This window comes from Narcine bancroftii, chromosome 8 (genome assembly GCF_036971445.1).
Source record: "Narcine bancroftii isolate sNarBan1 chromosome 8, sNarBan1.hap1, whole genome shotgun sequence".
In the NCBI taxonomy this organism is placed as follows: Eukaryota; Metazoa; Chordata; class Chondrichthyes; order Torpediniformes; family Narcinidae; genus Narcine; species Narcine bancroftii.
The window spans coordinates 97,534,404-97,551,247 of record NC_091476.1 but is presented as its reverse complement, the minus strand read 5'-3'; the positions used below and the strand labels follow the sequence as shown (position 1 = coordinate 97,551,247).

Below are 16,844 nucleotides of genomic sequence, written 5' to 3'. Positions count from 1 at the left end.
GTTACAGACTGTTCATGATGGTGTATCATGGGTTTGAACTGGGAAAAAGTAATTAATCTAATTAGTAGCAAAGAGTTGACACCTTTAACTCACCAATTAATAATGTGTCATTTCTATCACACCATTTCACTGACAAGCAGTTCACCCACGAGGAATACATTTGATTGAGCTCCTGCTTATTTTTCTTTATGATGAGTTTCTCAATGTGTGAGCACAAAATTGAATATTGAGCAAAAGATCCTGCGTTAAACCAGTACTGACTATTATGTATTCTACAAAGGGTGTTGCTGATGTTCACATACTTTTTGTGAGTGGAGGAAAGAATGAGTATTATCTCCAGCCACAACATCCAGCACCCAAAGTTAATTTCAGTTGAGTTATTGTCCATAATATTGGTTTATATTGCAAGTGGCTGAATGTCAGTGATGGTATCAAAGTGATGGCACATTTGCAAGATAATAATCCATCAGGATACAAGAACAATTTTTACCTTTTGTCTAAAAGGGAGGAAATTTTTCAACAGTGCCCTTATCTGTCCACACACAAAAATGATGCAAAGTTCAGAGAATATTTCTGTGCACTGACAAAAGATAACTAAATGAAGGCATTACTGTAAGGCTCAGCATATAAACATCCAGAGTTCTGCTTAGAGGTCAATATATTAAATTCCTGGTGCAGAATAAATGTTGAAACCTTATTTCTTAAACTTTAGCTGATCTTTGTCAGTATCAAAAGCATTATCAGTCAGCAAACAAACAGGCTCAATCCCTAGCCATTAGTTCCTCTGATGCCTGGGCACTGATCATCTGGAGAAAGTGGAGGTTATTGCAAATTAATTTGATTTTGTAAAAACACAGGACTTTATCTTGCATCAGAATAATGGTTGAAAAACATTGCATTCTTCAGAAGGAGTGTTTTACTTTTTTAATATTTTATTCTGAGAGTCGAGTCAGGCATAGATTTCCAGCAAATTCTACCTTGGCTCTTTTCAATTTGTATTTGCTTTTAGATAAATATTTTTGCAGCTTTGAAGGGTGGGAAATAAATCTGAGGTTATTTTTTTTTGTAGGAGCTCATCTGGGCTTTTCGTCTTAACACAACGTTTCAATATACCACCAAATTAAATGTGTTCCCATTTTTTTAAATAAAGTTATCACTCAAGACCATAGAGATTAATTGCAAAGAAAATGAAGTGGTGCAATCATTTCAAACACTTTCGCACAGTGAATAAGTCCAAATTACTTTGTGTTAACATTATGGCTGTCCGCATGTGATGATCACAAAGTTTAAGGGAAATTTTCATAAACGTGAAGAAGCTAGAAAGAGTTTCTCGCATTTGTACTTTCTGGCTCCAGCAATGAGACCCACTTATGAGAAAACCAATGAAGAATTGTCATCAGTTATAATGTACAGGTCTGGTTCCACCTGCAGAAAAAAAAATACACTCATTCAACTAGTTGTGGTGGCTTAAAAATGTGACATCTACTGACTCAGGGGATGTCTTCTATACTAGGTTAATCTAAAAGACCATTTAAGAACCATAGGACATGAGTAACACAAAGAAAGCAGAGGCTGGAATCTTGAACAAACGAAAAGCTGCTGGAGGAACTCAATGGATGCAAATGATCAGTCAATATTTCAGGGTGGGATCCTTTATCAAGATGAAAAAAGTGATATTGTGTATATGAGGTAAAAGGACAGAGGAGAGAGTGAGATCACTTGGAATGGAGGGGGTGGAAAGAAAGGTTAGAGAGAAGAAAGGAAAAGGGTAAAGAAGAAATGGGAAGAGTGAAACCAGGTGGGGCTGCCTCTTCTGGACAGCCCTAAACCTAACGATGTGAATGTTGATTTTTTTTCTCCCAGCAATGGCATGTAACGTGATGGTCAAAGGGGCAAGGATCATATTGTGTCCTTTCTGGTCGAGACAGCATCAATCTTTCCATCCTGTTCCTCTTGTTTTTCAGGATCACTGCTTGCCAAATAGTGATCTTGACTGCATATGCTCCAGCAGGTGAACAAGCAATTTTGTGTTTCACCCACATTCTCAAAATGAGGACAAGCCAATTGTCTAATTGAGGTGAAAATTAAAATTAAAAAAAAAATTGCAGATGCTCAAAATCTGAAATAAAAACAGAAAATGCTGGAAACATTCATCAGATCAGATAGTGTCTGTGCAAAGAGACACAGCATTAACTTTCCTGGGCCAGGGTTTTATTTTTCTTTCACCAGTTGACCTGCCTGAGTATTTCCAACATTTCTGTTTCATCTGTTTGACATGCCTTGTCGATTTTGAATCTCCAGTCCCATATGTTTTACATATTCTCATTGGAATGCACAGAAACAATTCAATTACCATGTTATATTTCCCTCAAAACAAGGTTAAGCAAACATGATGAATTTTTTTTGATTGAGGGTAGCAATCTTTATGAAAGGATTTGATGACTTTTTTTTAGGAATGAGAAATGCCAGATGATTCATGTATCATTTCATTACATTGTCCCTAGATCTAAGCAACACTGTTGCAATGCAATTTGTACATAGCAACAAATGAAAGGTTTGCAATCATTTTTTTCATGATATTATCCTTCAAAATGTCTGTCAAGTGTACAATGAAGTGCAATTTTGCGTTACATTGTAATCATTAATACATGGGTTTGACTTGCATTGGTCTCTAAGAATCCCTTGGCAAATACTTTCAAGATGCTGGAAATAACAGTTTTGATTAGTATTATTCCTCAGGTGCCCCAGTAGTTCAAGCTTTCAGCAGTTAGCACTCTTGCTTAAGAGAGTTGCTAGCATTTATAACAGGCCTGTTTGATATCCACTTACCTCGTCTGTGGAATCTAGGACGTTAGATTAAAAAGTCAGACAACAGCAAAATGTTACTTTGAGAGTGGGTTTGAGAAGAATTTGCATTTTCCAAATCACACAATTACTGCATCTCTGGATGGATATTATGGATCGCCTTGTTGTCAAGAATGAGGGTGTTGCAAAGAGATCCTTTTTTAATGTGGGGAACAGAAGTAATTTCAGAAATACCTATGGATCATCAGAAGGCTGTATTATAAAATGTTAGGAAATAGCTTTGTTGCCTCAGTGTCTCTTCTTTTGTTTGAACTTTAGCTGTGGAAAAGTTAGATTGGTGGTTAGTGCAACACTGTTGCAACACCAGTGACTGGGAAACAGAGTTTGAATACTGCGCTATCTGTAAGGAGTTTGTACGTTCTCTCCGTGTCTGTGTGGGGTTCCTCCGGGTGCTCCGGTTTTCTCCCAATATTCAAAAATGTATTGGGGTTGTAGGTCAGATGGGTATATTTGGGTGGCACAGGCTTGTGGATCAAAACGACCTGTTACCATTGCTATATGTCTAAATAAACAAATAATGGCGAGTGTTATATCACATAAAGGTTGAAAATATTGTCAGTTTAGTCAAAACAAACCATCCAGACACCTCTCGAAATCACTACTTGCAATGGGAAAACAGGTAGGGGCTGTTTCATCCTTGCAGTGAGGGAACAGTGTCTTAGGAAGATTGGAACCTAAAGGAGTGGTTTAAGTTTCAAAATAAAGCAAATGGTTCTCCTCAGGACTCATTAAGATTCATTTCATGACCAAAAGACAAAAAAACGAGATTATAAAGAGTTTGAATGAGTGGGGAAAATGGATGCCATGGATTTCATCATGAGCAAATGTTCTCATTTTTTTAAAAAACCTTGCTAACCGCAGTACTGCTCTAGACCTATCAATGATGGAATCAAGAGTTTTATAATTCCTGTAAATATAAAAAGCAGTCGGTATTCAAAGAGAACATGAACCATGGGCATCTACATATAACAACCAAAACAGACCAAGGAATGCCAAATCTCATTTCAAGAGGCTGGAAATGCAAGGGTGAGAAGTTATGCTGGACTTGCATAGTGCCTTGGTTAGATCGTACCTGGAGTACTGAGAGCAGAATAGCTTCTGAAAGATATGCAGGCCTTAGCCAGATTGCAATCAAGATTTCTTTGAAAGCATCTGATTTCAGGGGAATCAGAGAAAGAGCACCAAAACTATACTTTGATTCTCTTGAGTTTTATGAAGTGATTTGATGGATTTTCAAAACATTCAGTGGAACTGATTGAGTTTACAGATCACAACTACTCATGCTGAATTGAATATCTCTTTGACATTATAAATAATCATCTTGTTCTACTGCCATAACTTTACTTTTGTCCCAATTAAGGCAGTCCAAATGCTGAAGTTGGGCATCAAAGGATTTAGTTCAAATTCACTTCCATGAATTGTGTTAGAAATTTGGAATATTTTCACAGATTGACATTTGATGCAAGATCGATTGATACATCTCAATATTAAGTTCTCAGATTTTTTTGTTGACCAAAAGCGAGAAGCAGAAACTGTCTAAACTTAAACATTATTTAATGGCAGAATAAGCTTTTGGAGTTGAATGTATTGTTTCTCTTCTTACATGGATTGGGCACAAAGTTTTACCAATGTGTATGGTGAGTCATGTGATATTAACCTGAACAATATTAATGGCATCACAATTGACCTCCGTTCAAAATCAGCAAGACTTTCCTAACTTGACGCAATTATGCTATTTTTTTTCTCTGCATGCTCATGCTTCTGTAATGGCCACGAGGATAATTCCCCCAATTCCAGCAGCTGTCAATATCTACAGGAGGGAAACTATTTGGTAGAATATATTTGAATAAAAATAGATAATGACAATACTTTTGCTTTTAGTTCTTTGGGATGAGGGTGTTTGCTGGCTGATGAAATTTTAAGGGTTGTTGATGTTTCTATTTCACATCGGAAATGCTGCGTTGTTCTTTTGACCAAACACAACAGCTGAACAGGGATTGAAATGTTGATGCCTTTTGCTAGAACAATTCCTTGTTTTGAAAAACAAACTATTTGCAAGACAAGGATGGATCACAAGAAGTAGAAGCAGACTTGCTTTAGGGGATGTTGAAACGCTGACTGTGAAACTTAGAAAACATGAAAGCATTCTTTGTTCTCATTGTGAGAGCATATTTAATAGGAGATTAGGACAGGGAATTTCTGAGCCCAAGTCCCTGATGGGGAACAGAGTTAATCCTATCATTTCATATATATATATATATATATATATATAGATAGATAGATACACACACACATGGCAGAACTGAGCTCAGATGGACAACTTGGCCAATATGGATCAGTTCAGCTGAAGGGCCAGTTTCCATGCTGCACAGCTCAATGGTTCTTGATTTAGGGGAAAAAATCCCATTAAAGTTGAAGCAATACATTAGATATCATTTGAAGGGGTATTGTTAAAGGGCTTTGTTAACTTGGGAATGTGGAGAGAATTAAATGGGGTGAAATTGTTGGCATGGACTCAGTGGACTGAGAACCTTGTTTCTGCGCTGCACGATCCATGAGTAATTTACTATGTCCTTAAGTTAAAACAAGCGAGCTTGGAAGAAAACAGGTGTTAGATGGAAAATTCTGTCCTCCTGGGGTGATGAGCATGAAAGGCAACAGCTTCCAAGCAGTTACCAGAAGTGACACTGAAGCACTGACTGCACAGCATTCTGCTATGACCTTTTAAACAGAGCTATTTGTAAAGAGTGATGGACAGGTAAAATCCTACAATGTGGCAAATAGAGAGCTTGTGACAGTTTTGAATATCACCAAGCTATGAAACCATGACTGCTTGAGTTTGAAATGTGTCAATCTGATCAGGCTAAGCAATTTTGTTTAGGCATCCAACAAACACATTGCATTTTAATTGATCAACAATATAACTGTTGACAGCTAACAAAATTAATTCCAACCATACTGAGCTTTGGTTCCTCAATCACTGCAGGCACTGAAGCCAGATTTTGTTCCTGATGCAGATCAAGTCCACAGCATACCTCATCAACTTTCCCACCTGCTCAGAACTCAATGCTGCCCACAGTGATAAACATGAAATCAGGGTCACTGCGAACATTTGTATGGCAATCCTTAGTTATCAGGTTTTCACTTGCTACCATTGCATGCTCCATATATATATATTTTTTGCACAGATTTGCATACAGGAAACAATTTGAGATTCAAATAGTCATAAACCAATGGTTCATCTCCAACTTACTGATGCAGAATCGAAAGGTGTAGCTGACAGAAGGTTTAGTTAATGAAGAGCAGCACATAATACCCTCATTTCAGTGCTATTCTCCACTCGTTTAAGCACTCATGGGGGGGTGGGGGTCCTTTTTTTAACCATGCTGGTTGGAGGTATTTAGATTGGTTGTGTAGCAACTTTTATATAGGTTGAGTGTGAAATCTAACTACTGATCAACCAGATTGAAGTTTACAACAAAAGTCTATTGTTGTACAACCATTGAATAATTACTCCAACAAAACTGTGATCTGAACACCCACTGTGCTAATTAGCATGGTACAGATTAATTCCTGTGCACGATAGGATTAAATAGCTAATGTATTTTCCAGCAACACTGTTAATCCTAGCAACACGAAATTCCATCCAATAGATTTTCCCACAGTCATCTAATTTGCACGAGTCAAAATGTTGTGGATCTTGCAGATTTCCATGTCAGGCACAATGAATGACTGGTGCATTTTTTATCTGTAGGGATATAATGCAATTTAAACATCCATCTAACTTGGTATTCATTGTTTTGACAATCAGAATAACCGCACGAGAACAAAATGTGTGTTGTTCAAATGCTCCTGTCCTTTCTTCACAAGTCCAAATCTCTTTGTGCTATAGTTCTTTTTAGATTTGGTAAAAGTCATCGATCAGAAATGTTAACCCTTCATTGATGTTGCCTGATGCATGGAGAAAAGCACAAATTTTCAGACAAAAAGATTAAGATCAATAATCATTGCAATATAAAACTTGCAAAGATATTAAATATAAATATCTGTTAATATTCAAAGGAAACATTTTGATAACATTAAGGGCTGACATTTTATAGGAGTAATAAAAGGTCTGAAATATAATTTGTTCAGAATGATCAAAATGGCCTTTATATTAGGACAGCAAGAATAATTATTGACCAAAAGTGGTTTTGTTTTCCAATTTAGTCATTTGCCCTTGACTGTTCCTTTGAGGTTGACCGTGATTCTTATCCCACTCAAAACCATTGGTAATTTGCCATTTATCAATGCCTGAATGATTCATTCTGGTACCTACTGCATCTTGCGGACATCAATACCACACACCATTGGGTATGGCTTAAGAATAAGATCCACATGAATTCACTTAAAAATTATTTATTTTACCCAAAGCAGGGAAAAGTACCTGCAAAGTAGAATTTAATGGAAAATATTCTCTTTTCACCATTTTTAAAATAATTTTCAATGTTTCTTTCTTTAAATTGTTGTCTTTGTGGACCATTGTTCTAATCCGATCACCATCTTGAGCCAAAAGCTCAATTATTCATGTGTAACCTCAACCAGTCATGTTATTAGGCATGCCAATTGTGTGGCGCATCATGAACAAGTTTCACCTTCTGTCAATGTACTTTTGGTAGGAATTGCAGTCTAAAGATTGGGGCAGCATCTCAAAGTTAATTTTCCACTGCCCATTGGAAGGAGGTCAAGTTTGAGGCACGAGTCCACAATTTGAAATCACTAACTGTAAAATGAATCTGGATTCTACCTTAATCAAAATAGTTCAATTATTTACTGGTGAAACTGTTCAGACACCAGTGAGGATGAAGCAAGGCAGAATGAAAATCCCCTTCCCCTACCCAAGAGAATACCTTCTAGGTGCATCATTATCATTAGACATAGGAGAGCATGGTTTATTAACATCAGTAAATCTGAGATTTGCTGACACATCAAGAATAATCCAGATGGCCATGGAAATTCTGAAACCTTCTTGTCCATGGCTGCTATAAATATCTATCGACAGCTGCACAGATACAAGGGATATTTAAGTAAAAGTGGGCAATTATGTTAAGCCACAAATTAATGCTATAAAGAAGAAGATGGTCCTCCAATACTATTTGAATTGGTTTAAATACAATTTTAAAATAATGATATGCAGGGCAAATTATTTTACGCAGAGTGGTAGGTCCCTGAAATGGGCTGTCAGGAGCAGAGATGGAAACAGACACATGAACATGGAGGGGATGAAGACATATGGATCAGGTAAGGCAGAAAGAGGTCCAGTTTAGTTTGGCATCATGGTCAGTGCAGACACTGTGGGCGCAAGGATCGGTTCCTTCGCTGCACTGTTTCATCTTCTATGCTGCATGTTGACAAACTGAAAATAGATTATTTTGATTTTAATCGCTGAATTTTTCCTTAAAACTTCCCCATCTAAACATTACTGACAGCAATTACAGCATGGCATCATGAATAATGATGCTCCTTTCATTTCATTTCTTTGAGGGCAGGCATTTTCATATATTGTTTCTTATTCACACACAAATGACCAAAAGTAAGAGGACAGTAGTTCATCATTAAAAAAAAAAGATGAAAAGGTTTTGATCTGAAGCGTTCACTGTGTTTCTCTTTCTACTGCAATTTCAGATTTCAGCACCTGCTGTTTTTTTTTCCCAATTTTCATCTCAAAAACCAAGGCTTTGTTCCAAGTTAGAACAATTGGATTGATGTTACTCATCTCTGGTGGATAAGATTAAGAACAAATTTATTTCTTCTTTTACTTCTTGTTGTCAACATTTTTGGGATCCCATCAACCCAATGGGAAATATACAATGGGAGCATCCATTATGGGAAGTATACAATGGGAGCATCCATTATGGGAAGTATACAATGGGAGCACCCATTATGGGAAGTATACAATGGGAGCACCCATTATGGGAAGTATCCAATGGGAGCACCCATTATGGGAAGTATACAATGGGAGCACCCATTATGGGAAGTATACAATGGGAGCACCCATTATGGGAAGTATACAATGGGAGCACCCATTATGGGAAGTATACAATGGGAGCATCCATTATGGGAAGTATACAATGGGAGCATCCATTATGGGAAGTATACAATGGGAGCATCCATTATGGGAAGTATACAATGGGAGCATCCATTATGGGAAGTATACAATGGGAGCATCCATTATGGGAAGTATACAATGGGAGCATCCATTATGGGAAGTATACAATGGGAGCATCCATTATGGGAAGTATACAATGGGAGCATCCATTATGGGAAGTATACAATGGGAGCATCCATTATGGGAAGTATACAATGGGAGCATCCATTATGGGAAGTATACAATGGGAGCATCCATTATGGGAAGTATACAATGGGAGCATCCATTATGGGAAGTATACAATGGGAGCATCCATTATGGGAAGTATACAATGGGAGCATCCATTATGGGAAGTATACAATGGGAGCATCCATTATGGGAAGTATACAATGGGAGCATCCATTATGGGAAGTATACAATGGGAGCATCCATTATGGGAAGTATACAATGGGAGCATCCATTATGGGAAGCAGTATGTCATAGATAATGAAGCTGCTGTTTCACAAATGTAGTGACCTGGGTTCAATCCTGACCTCTGGAGCTGTGTCCGTAGAGTTTGCAGCTTCTCTGTCTGACCAAGCAAGTTTCACCAGGTGCTCTAGTTTCCTCCCACCTCTTGAGAGACACACTGGTAGGTGATATGGTCACTATAAATTGCCCCTAGTGTGGCATAATCTGGGTGGGGAGACATGATGGGCAAGTGGAGACAATAGGTTACAGGAAAAACTGGCACGTGAGTGGAATTCATTGATGAGCCATCACTGACATCTCAAAGAAATATGGAATATGAACATTTTGAAGATGGTACTGGAAGGGTGAAAATACCAAAAATCCATCACATTGATTATGATGGAATTAATTGAGCAGTTCAACATAAAAATGAAATGCAAGTATAGGTTTCCAGAAAGATAGACTACAGATCCTGCCGCCTGAAGAAAGCACCTGATAATGTCAGATCTTCTCCAGAACAGTGCACAGGGTAAATTATCACACATTACTTGGCAGCATTTTCAAACCAGGAATAAATCTTACTTCAATCCCACAGATTTTTGTGTTTGTTCTGTTAAATTTGGAGTTTTGTCTGATGAGTTTCAATCAACTTGGTAGCAAATTTTCATTTAGGAAAAGTCTAGGATCTAGGCAATTTATTTCTATGAATATATGGAAAAATGGGAGCTCACAATTATCACCTTGTTGGGTGGTGCTTAAGATTTTCTGGCTCTCCTCAGTACATGGGTGACTTCCTTGGACTATCTTGAATTGAACTGCAATTATAAGGGGAGATTTTAATCTACATAGTGATTGGACCAGAGAACCATAGGACACTACAGCACAGAAAATAGGCCATTCAGGCCTTCCACTCTGTGCTGAAACCTCATACCGCTCCTCCCTGGCCTGCACCCATTTCATAACCCTCCAGACCTCTCCCATCTACATATCTATCCAATTTATTTTTAAAACTTAAGAGTGACCCCACATTTATCATGTCAGATGGCAGTTTGTTCCACATTCCCACTACTCTCTGATTGAAAAAGTTCCCCTTAATGTTCCCCATAAACTTTCCCCCTTTCACCTTAAAGGCAGTCCTTTTGTATTTATCTCCCCATATCTGTGGAAAGAGCTTATTTGTATTTACTCTGTCTACACCTCTCATAATTTTGTAAACCTCTATCAAATCTCCCCTTAGTCTTCTACACTCTAAGGAATAAAGTTCTAACCTGTTTAATCTTTCCCTGTAACTCAACTGCTGAAGACCCAGCAACGTCCTAGCAAATCTCTATTCACTCTTTCAATCTTATTGATATCCTTCTTGTCGTTTGTTGACCAGAACTGCACAAAATACTTCAAATTTGGCCTCACCAATGTCTTTCTTATACAACCTCATCGTGACATCCGAATTTCTTCACTTTGATTTTTGAAGGCCAAGATGACAAATCAAACTCACAAGGGTAACGTTGATGAAGAATTTATGGAGAGCACCAAGGATTGTTTCTTTGAGGAGTATATTCTGGAACCTATCCAGGAACTGGCTATTTTAGATTTGGCCATGTGTAATGGGGAAGGAATAATAAAGAGATTTTGTGCTTAAAGATTCCAGAGGATCCAATGACCATGATGTTAGATTTCTGGATAGAGACAAGAAAGGGGCAAACTTTCTGAGTCATGGTTAACTTTGCAGTTAGCACAATACTACTACAGTGTCAGCGACACTGGTTCAATTCTGGTGTTGACTGTAAGGAGCTTGCTCTTTCTCCTCGTGTCTGTGTGAGTTCCCTCCTGGCGTTCCAGTTTCCTCCTACCTTTCAAAAGGTATGGAGATTGTAGTTTAATTGGGGTATTTGGATGGAATGGGCTTGTGAGCTGGAAGGGCCTGTTACTGTGCTGTATGTCAAATTTAAATAAAAAAATAAACATCGTCTTCAATTTAAATAGGGCCCATTATGAAAGTGGTGTTGTCTAAAATGGAGAAAATAAGCAATGATCAGCAGATGACAGGGGCAGATATTCAAATCTATGGTCACAACTCTATGACTCTTAGGCAAATAAAATCTTGGCTGACATTTGAAAGGAGATGGAATTTAAAAAGATGTGGTATAATATACAACAGGGTGCAGGTGCAGGAAGTTGAATTCAAACACAATCTCGTGGAGGAGCTCTTCTCACTTCCTGCACCTTAGGTAATTACAGGCATAAGCAATTTCATGTAATATGACACTGTTTATTACAATGACCATAAATTGAATCTTGAATTTGTCCCATCAGGAATGGTTAGTTTGTGTCTGTGTTCCTTGAAGTCATGAAGAATGACGGTGTTGTTATTCAATCATTAGGGGGCTTGACAATGTTGATGTTGAAATGATCAGAGATTTCTTCACCTACAGGGTAATTAATTTTTCAAATTCTCAACTCAAAAGGGAGTGAAGGCAAAGTATGTGAAAGCCAGATAATTGTTGGGCTATGATGCGAATCAAAGGATTCGCAAGTTGAGGAAAATGTTGCAAAAGAAGGTGAGCCAAGACCTTATTGATGGGAAAGCAGACAAAAGGTCAAATATATTACTCCCACTTTTATTTCTTATGTTCTCATAGGTTATGACGTTTCCCCAATAAACTGGAAATTGAACAAACAGGGATTTATGCAACCATCTTTGACAGTTACCTGGCACATCCTAAAATGACACTCACAAGGAGGGACGTGTGAAGTCATACTTCATTTTTAAGACGTGTTAGCATATTGCTGACTGGCCAGAGGCAGGGCCAGTAGTCAGAAGGCTGCATGAAAAAGTCATGTCCCTCCCAGAGAGTCAAGGCAGGAATAATAAACAATAAGAAGTTGGAAGGAAAAAAAAACCATGAAGGATCTGAATGATTCACCCATAACAAGAGTCACAATGGAATTGGTGTGAACAAGAATAAACCTCAACAGCAATATAGAACTGTGCACCAAGTTTCATTGGATGAATGAAGGACTAAGAGAATGAGAAACAATGAGAAAGGATTTTTGTTGTTCAGCAAACTCATAATATCAGAGCAAAATGTTAGGATTGTAAGCAGAAGATCAAAACTATTATTTGGAAAAATGTCACTTGAGGCAAAATAAGAATTCAGTCAGCTTTTCTTTTGAGTTGCATGGCACAGTGAACAAAAACAATGAGGAAGAAACTAAAGGTGAATGCACTTACCGCATTGCTAGGGAAAGTTTATTAATATATTGAATATATGAGCAAGAATGAACTTCCAGCCTTAATCTTCTTCCAACCCCTTTCTTCTTAAATATATTTGAAATAAACTGATCGTCATTTGAAAAAAAAATTGCCATTGGACAATGAACAATACATGATGGTCAACAATAAATGATTGAGCTCTGTTATTGGTGTGTTTGCTTTTTGGATTATCAAGTTATTGGGATTGCTGGACACAGTGACATTCCAGTCATAAGGTTCACTAACAATAGGATTATCAAATCAGTTTTCGAAATATTGGAACAATCTAACTACCCAGAGCCCTGGACATGAATCACACAAAATAATAAAGGTCCTTGGTCACTTTAACTACCTGATTACAGGTGAAATCTCTCACATATCATTGTAAAAATGTAAAACATTGCTTTGGAAAACTTATCAAATGAAGGAATAATGCACTTTTTATATCATGTTTGGATTCTGTCATTATCTTAATGGACTTGGATTGTCAATTTAATTGCATAATGATTCTATATTAATTCAAATGCCACATTTTATCAACCAGAATCAATGAAGCTTTATTTGTTCCTTCAATTAACTGAAGAATTTTTGGATTTACTGGACAAAAGGATGACCAAAAACATTGGATTTATAACTGACCAGGACACTTCTATTGGCCATGTGTTGGATAGTTCTTGGCATGTACAAAATTAACACTTTTAAAATAGCACATGAGAAAATCATTCAGCCATCTGTTGTTGATCAAAAGAGGCTCAATAAGCCATGAGACTTTATAGCTAGCCATGTGCTCAACATCAAAACTGTTCATTCAAGCAATAAGAGGAAAGCAAAGCTCATGAAGCAAAACAGATGCAATGTTAATTTATTTGCATAAAGAATGTGCATTATAGAATCCTCAAATTTGCCTTGTGATGAGAAACATTATTGGGATAAATCCTAGATAAAGGTCATCAAATACATTAAGCCACAGGCTTAACTGTGATAACTGCATATGCACACAAGTTACATCCTAGCCCAGGGTTATTTGTCAGATGTTATTTGCTGTGGTTAGTAAATAAGTAACTTGCAGATGAATCAGGAATAAAAATTGGGGTGATGTAAAAGTAACCAGCTTTAATAGAGGTCAGTATATCCAAGCAAGAATTATGCGAGAAGAAAGTAAATTAATATGTATCAAAAAGAAAATTGCCTTGGGTAATAATTTGAAAAATTGGATTTTGAAGGCTTAGTAACATAGTTTCAGTTTATGTGAAATTGTAATTGCATTCACAAAGAGTATGTACTTCTGGGTGTTGATTGTGGGGAATCATGTATCAAATAACATTGCCCCTCCAACCTTTAACAGGAAATGCATTTCAGATACTGACTTTTAAATTAAAACAAGGTCATTATTTTTCAATTTCTTCAACTGGGTCATATTATTTATCATTCTGTTTAGAGTTAATGAATAGTTTATCTTTGATGGATCAAATTAACATTCCCGATTCAAACCACTTTTGCCCACAGAGACCTGTGCTCAAGAGGCTAATTTTCTAGTTTGGAGAAGGGTAGTATAGAACATTAAAAATAATCTTGATCATTGCTTCAGTGAATGTTCAGCTGAATCATAATCTATGAATATGATTAAAGTTCCCAATTTTAAAATCAGTAAATTGCTTTGACAGTTTTCCAGATCTAACAACCTAGTTGGAAAATGCCTGTGTGGAATTGATTAAAAAAGACCACAACAATGAACAGATTACAAAGAACAGCAAGTGTAACAAATTGTATACAAACCCAACTCAATGTGTAACATTTCACTCCAGGCACCCACCAAATAAAATTCACTCACAACAACAGACAGGGCATCTATCACAATTAAATGTTACAAAAACAAAATTATTGTGAAAGAAAAATATTGATGGGTGCATTTACTTATCATGTCAGGAATTTTTTTTTCCATTTAATTAAGACAATATTCTTAAACTGTACTCAAGGAAAACAATTAACAACTACAAGCATAAAAATTTCTTATTTATGTGGAGAACAAAGAATTGTTGTAATGGATTTCAATTCATAAAACCATATTAGTCTGCAATGTTAAACATGATGAATACAGTTAAATGTGCTATATTTAAATCATTGCTTCTTTCCCTCTAAATGCACAGTTAACAACACCAAAGTGCAATGTTCATTTGTAAAGTATTTTGGTTATGGAATGTGGAATTCTTATGGAATCCATAATTTATCATGTTATCTAACAGAATTCAAGGTGTTACTTCCAATTAAAACCCAGGGCCAGAGCATGAAAATAAGCAGGAATATTCCCAGTTGAAAAGGAATGACAACTCCAGCCATTTACGAAGGGTGTGATTTATGCTGCTTCAGGTCCCTTTACATGTATGAAGAGCAGGGGTGGGGAGGCGAACTGCAGATGACCTGCAATTGAGATAAATTACACTGGACAACTAAGATTTTGCTTCCTGAATACTTTGGGGGATATTTCATGGATTTTGGGCTGCTGATCATGAAAGTTATCTGAATATTTTCCTATCTTGTAGCATTTTGTTAGCTATAACCTATTTTTGTGATTTCCTATCAGATTTTTAACACAGTCCAAGCATAAAAATCCATGAAGTGCACATGTAATTGAAAATTATTTTTCTGCATTCGCACTTGGAGTTCTTCCCTGCTGATCTTGGTGCAGTCAGTGACAAAGATGGTGAAAGGTTTCACCAAGACATTGTGACCATGGAAGAACAGTATCAAGGCAACTAGAAGCCAGCATTGATGGCTGACTATAGCTGGACATTGACACGAGAGGCATCAGATGCAGAGTACAAATGAAAATCAATGACAAAACGTTTTTACGTCATTTGAACTAATGCAAAGTGTCAGCATCATTATGCAATTAAACATGTAAATTCAATAAAAGATAATTGAAAGTTTCTCCACCTTCCTACGTGATACAGCAGATCTGAAATCATTTTTGTGTTCATCCTGAAGTTATCTACCACAATCTCCATTTGTTTTTTAAAGGAAGCAACCCTTTTGAAAAATTTTGTTGTCAAATGTTATTAACATTATTGCCCATCCCCAAAAATGAACAGATCTGTTGCAATGTAAACCTTTGAAATATCAGTTCAAGTTCAAACATCTTGTGATTACCAATCCTCATTTAGGTACCTACCAAAGAGAAGAACACTTGAATTTGAGGTGCCAAGTTTGTTCATTGCCACACAGGTGTAGTTTCCATAATCCTCTTCCGAAACATTAAAGAAGGTGAGCACAGATATATCTCCATTTTTCTTAATTTGTATACCATTGAGTCCATTAAAAAGCCTGTGAAATATAAAAAGAACCTTTTAGTTTGACTTTTTAAAAATACCTAACATATATTTCTGCAATATTTTGATACATTTCTGAAACATCCCCATGCATTTCACCAAGTGATCCTTAGTTCAAAATACACCATCTACAACTCTCATTTGCATTTAAAGGCATGGAAGAACCTTAATATCTCTTACTGCCTTAACTTAAACATCTTATGTTTAATTGTCAAAGGTTTTTGAGCTTGAAATTACATGGCTACTTGTAAAATGTTCAAGAAATCATCTCGTAAAATCTTTGAACATGGGCATCAGAAAGTAAATGCAATCACTCGCATGCTGGTTATGCATCGAGTTATATTGTTGATTCAAGTTCATTTATTATGTTCATACATTTGAAAAGTACAACTGGACAAAATTACATGTATAGATTCTTGAAGGGATTGTATGAGCAGTTCATCAAGTCATTTAGCAGTCTCATGACCCGTAGGAAGATGCTATTTCTCAACCTAATGGTTCTGGCTCTAATTTTTCTGTAATTGTTTCCCAATGGGAGATGCTATGCCTGAGGTGGAATGGCTCCTTAACGATTTTGAAAGCCCTCTTCAGACAATGATCCCAGTAGATCACATCAATGGGGGGGTGGGGGGGAGGGGGAGGGGGCAGGAGACCCCATTGATACCCTCTACCACTCTTAAAGTCCTGGGGATTGACCTCTGATCCAATACTCTACAGAAGCCACACCACACTGTGATGCATCCAGCCAGTACACTCTGATAGAGCTCATGTAGAATGTCAACAGGATGGCTGTCGGTAGCCTTAGCCATCTCCCTCTTCTCAG

The 16,844-nt window shown here is 37.0% G+C and overlaps 1 protein-coding gene across 8 annotated transcripts in view; it reads right to left on the bottom strand.

The window, feature by feature from the left end:
- Positions 1-16,844, bottom strand: part of opcml (opioid binding protein/cell adhesion molecule-like) — a 1,099,456-nt gene that overhangs the window by 38,589 nt on the left and 1,044,023 nt on the right. For 4 of the 8 annotated variants that reach the window (XM_069894519.1, XM_069894522.1, XM_069894520.1 and 1 more), the window contains exon 6: positions 15,865-16,016. In XM_069894519.1, the coding sequence (XP_069750620.1) occupies positions 15,865-16,016 (152 nt within the window). Of the gene's footprint in view, positions 1-6,019; positions 6,817-6,963; positions 8,261-10,182; positions 10,258-15,864; positions 16,017-16,844 lie in introns of those variants that run through there. The other 4 variants (XM_069894524.1, XM_069894518.1, XM_069894525.1 and 1 more) reach the window with 4 other exon arrangements.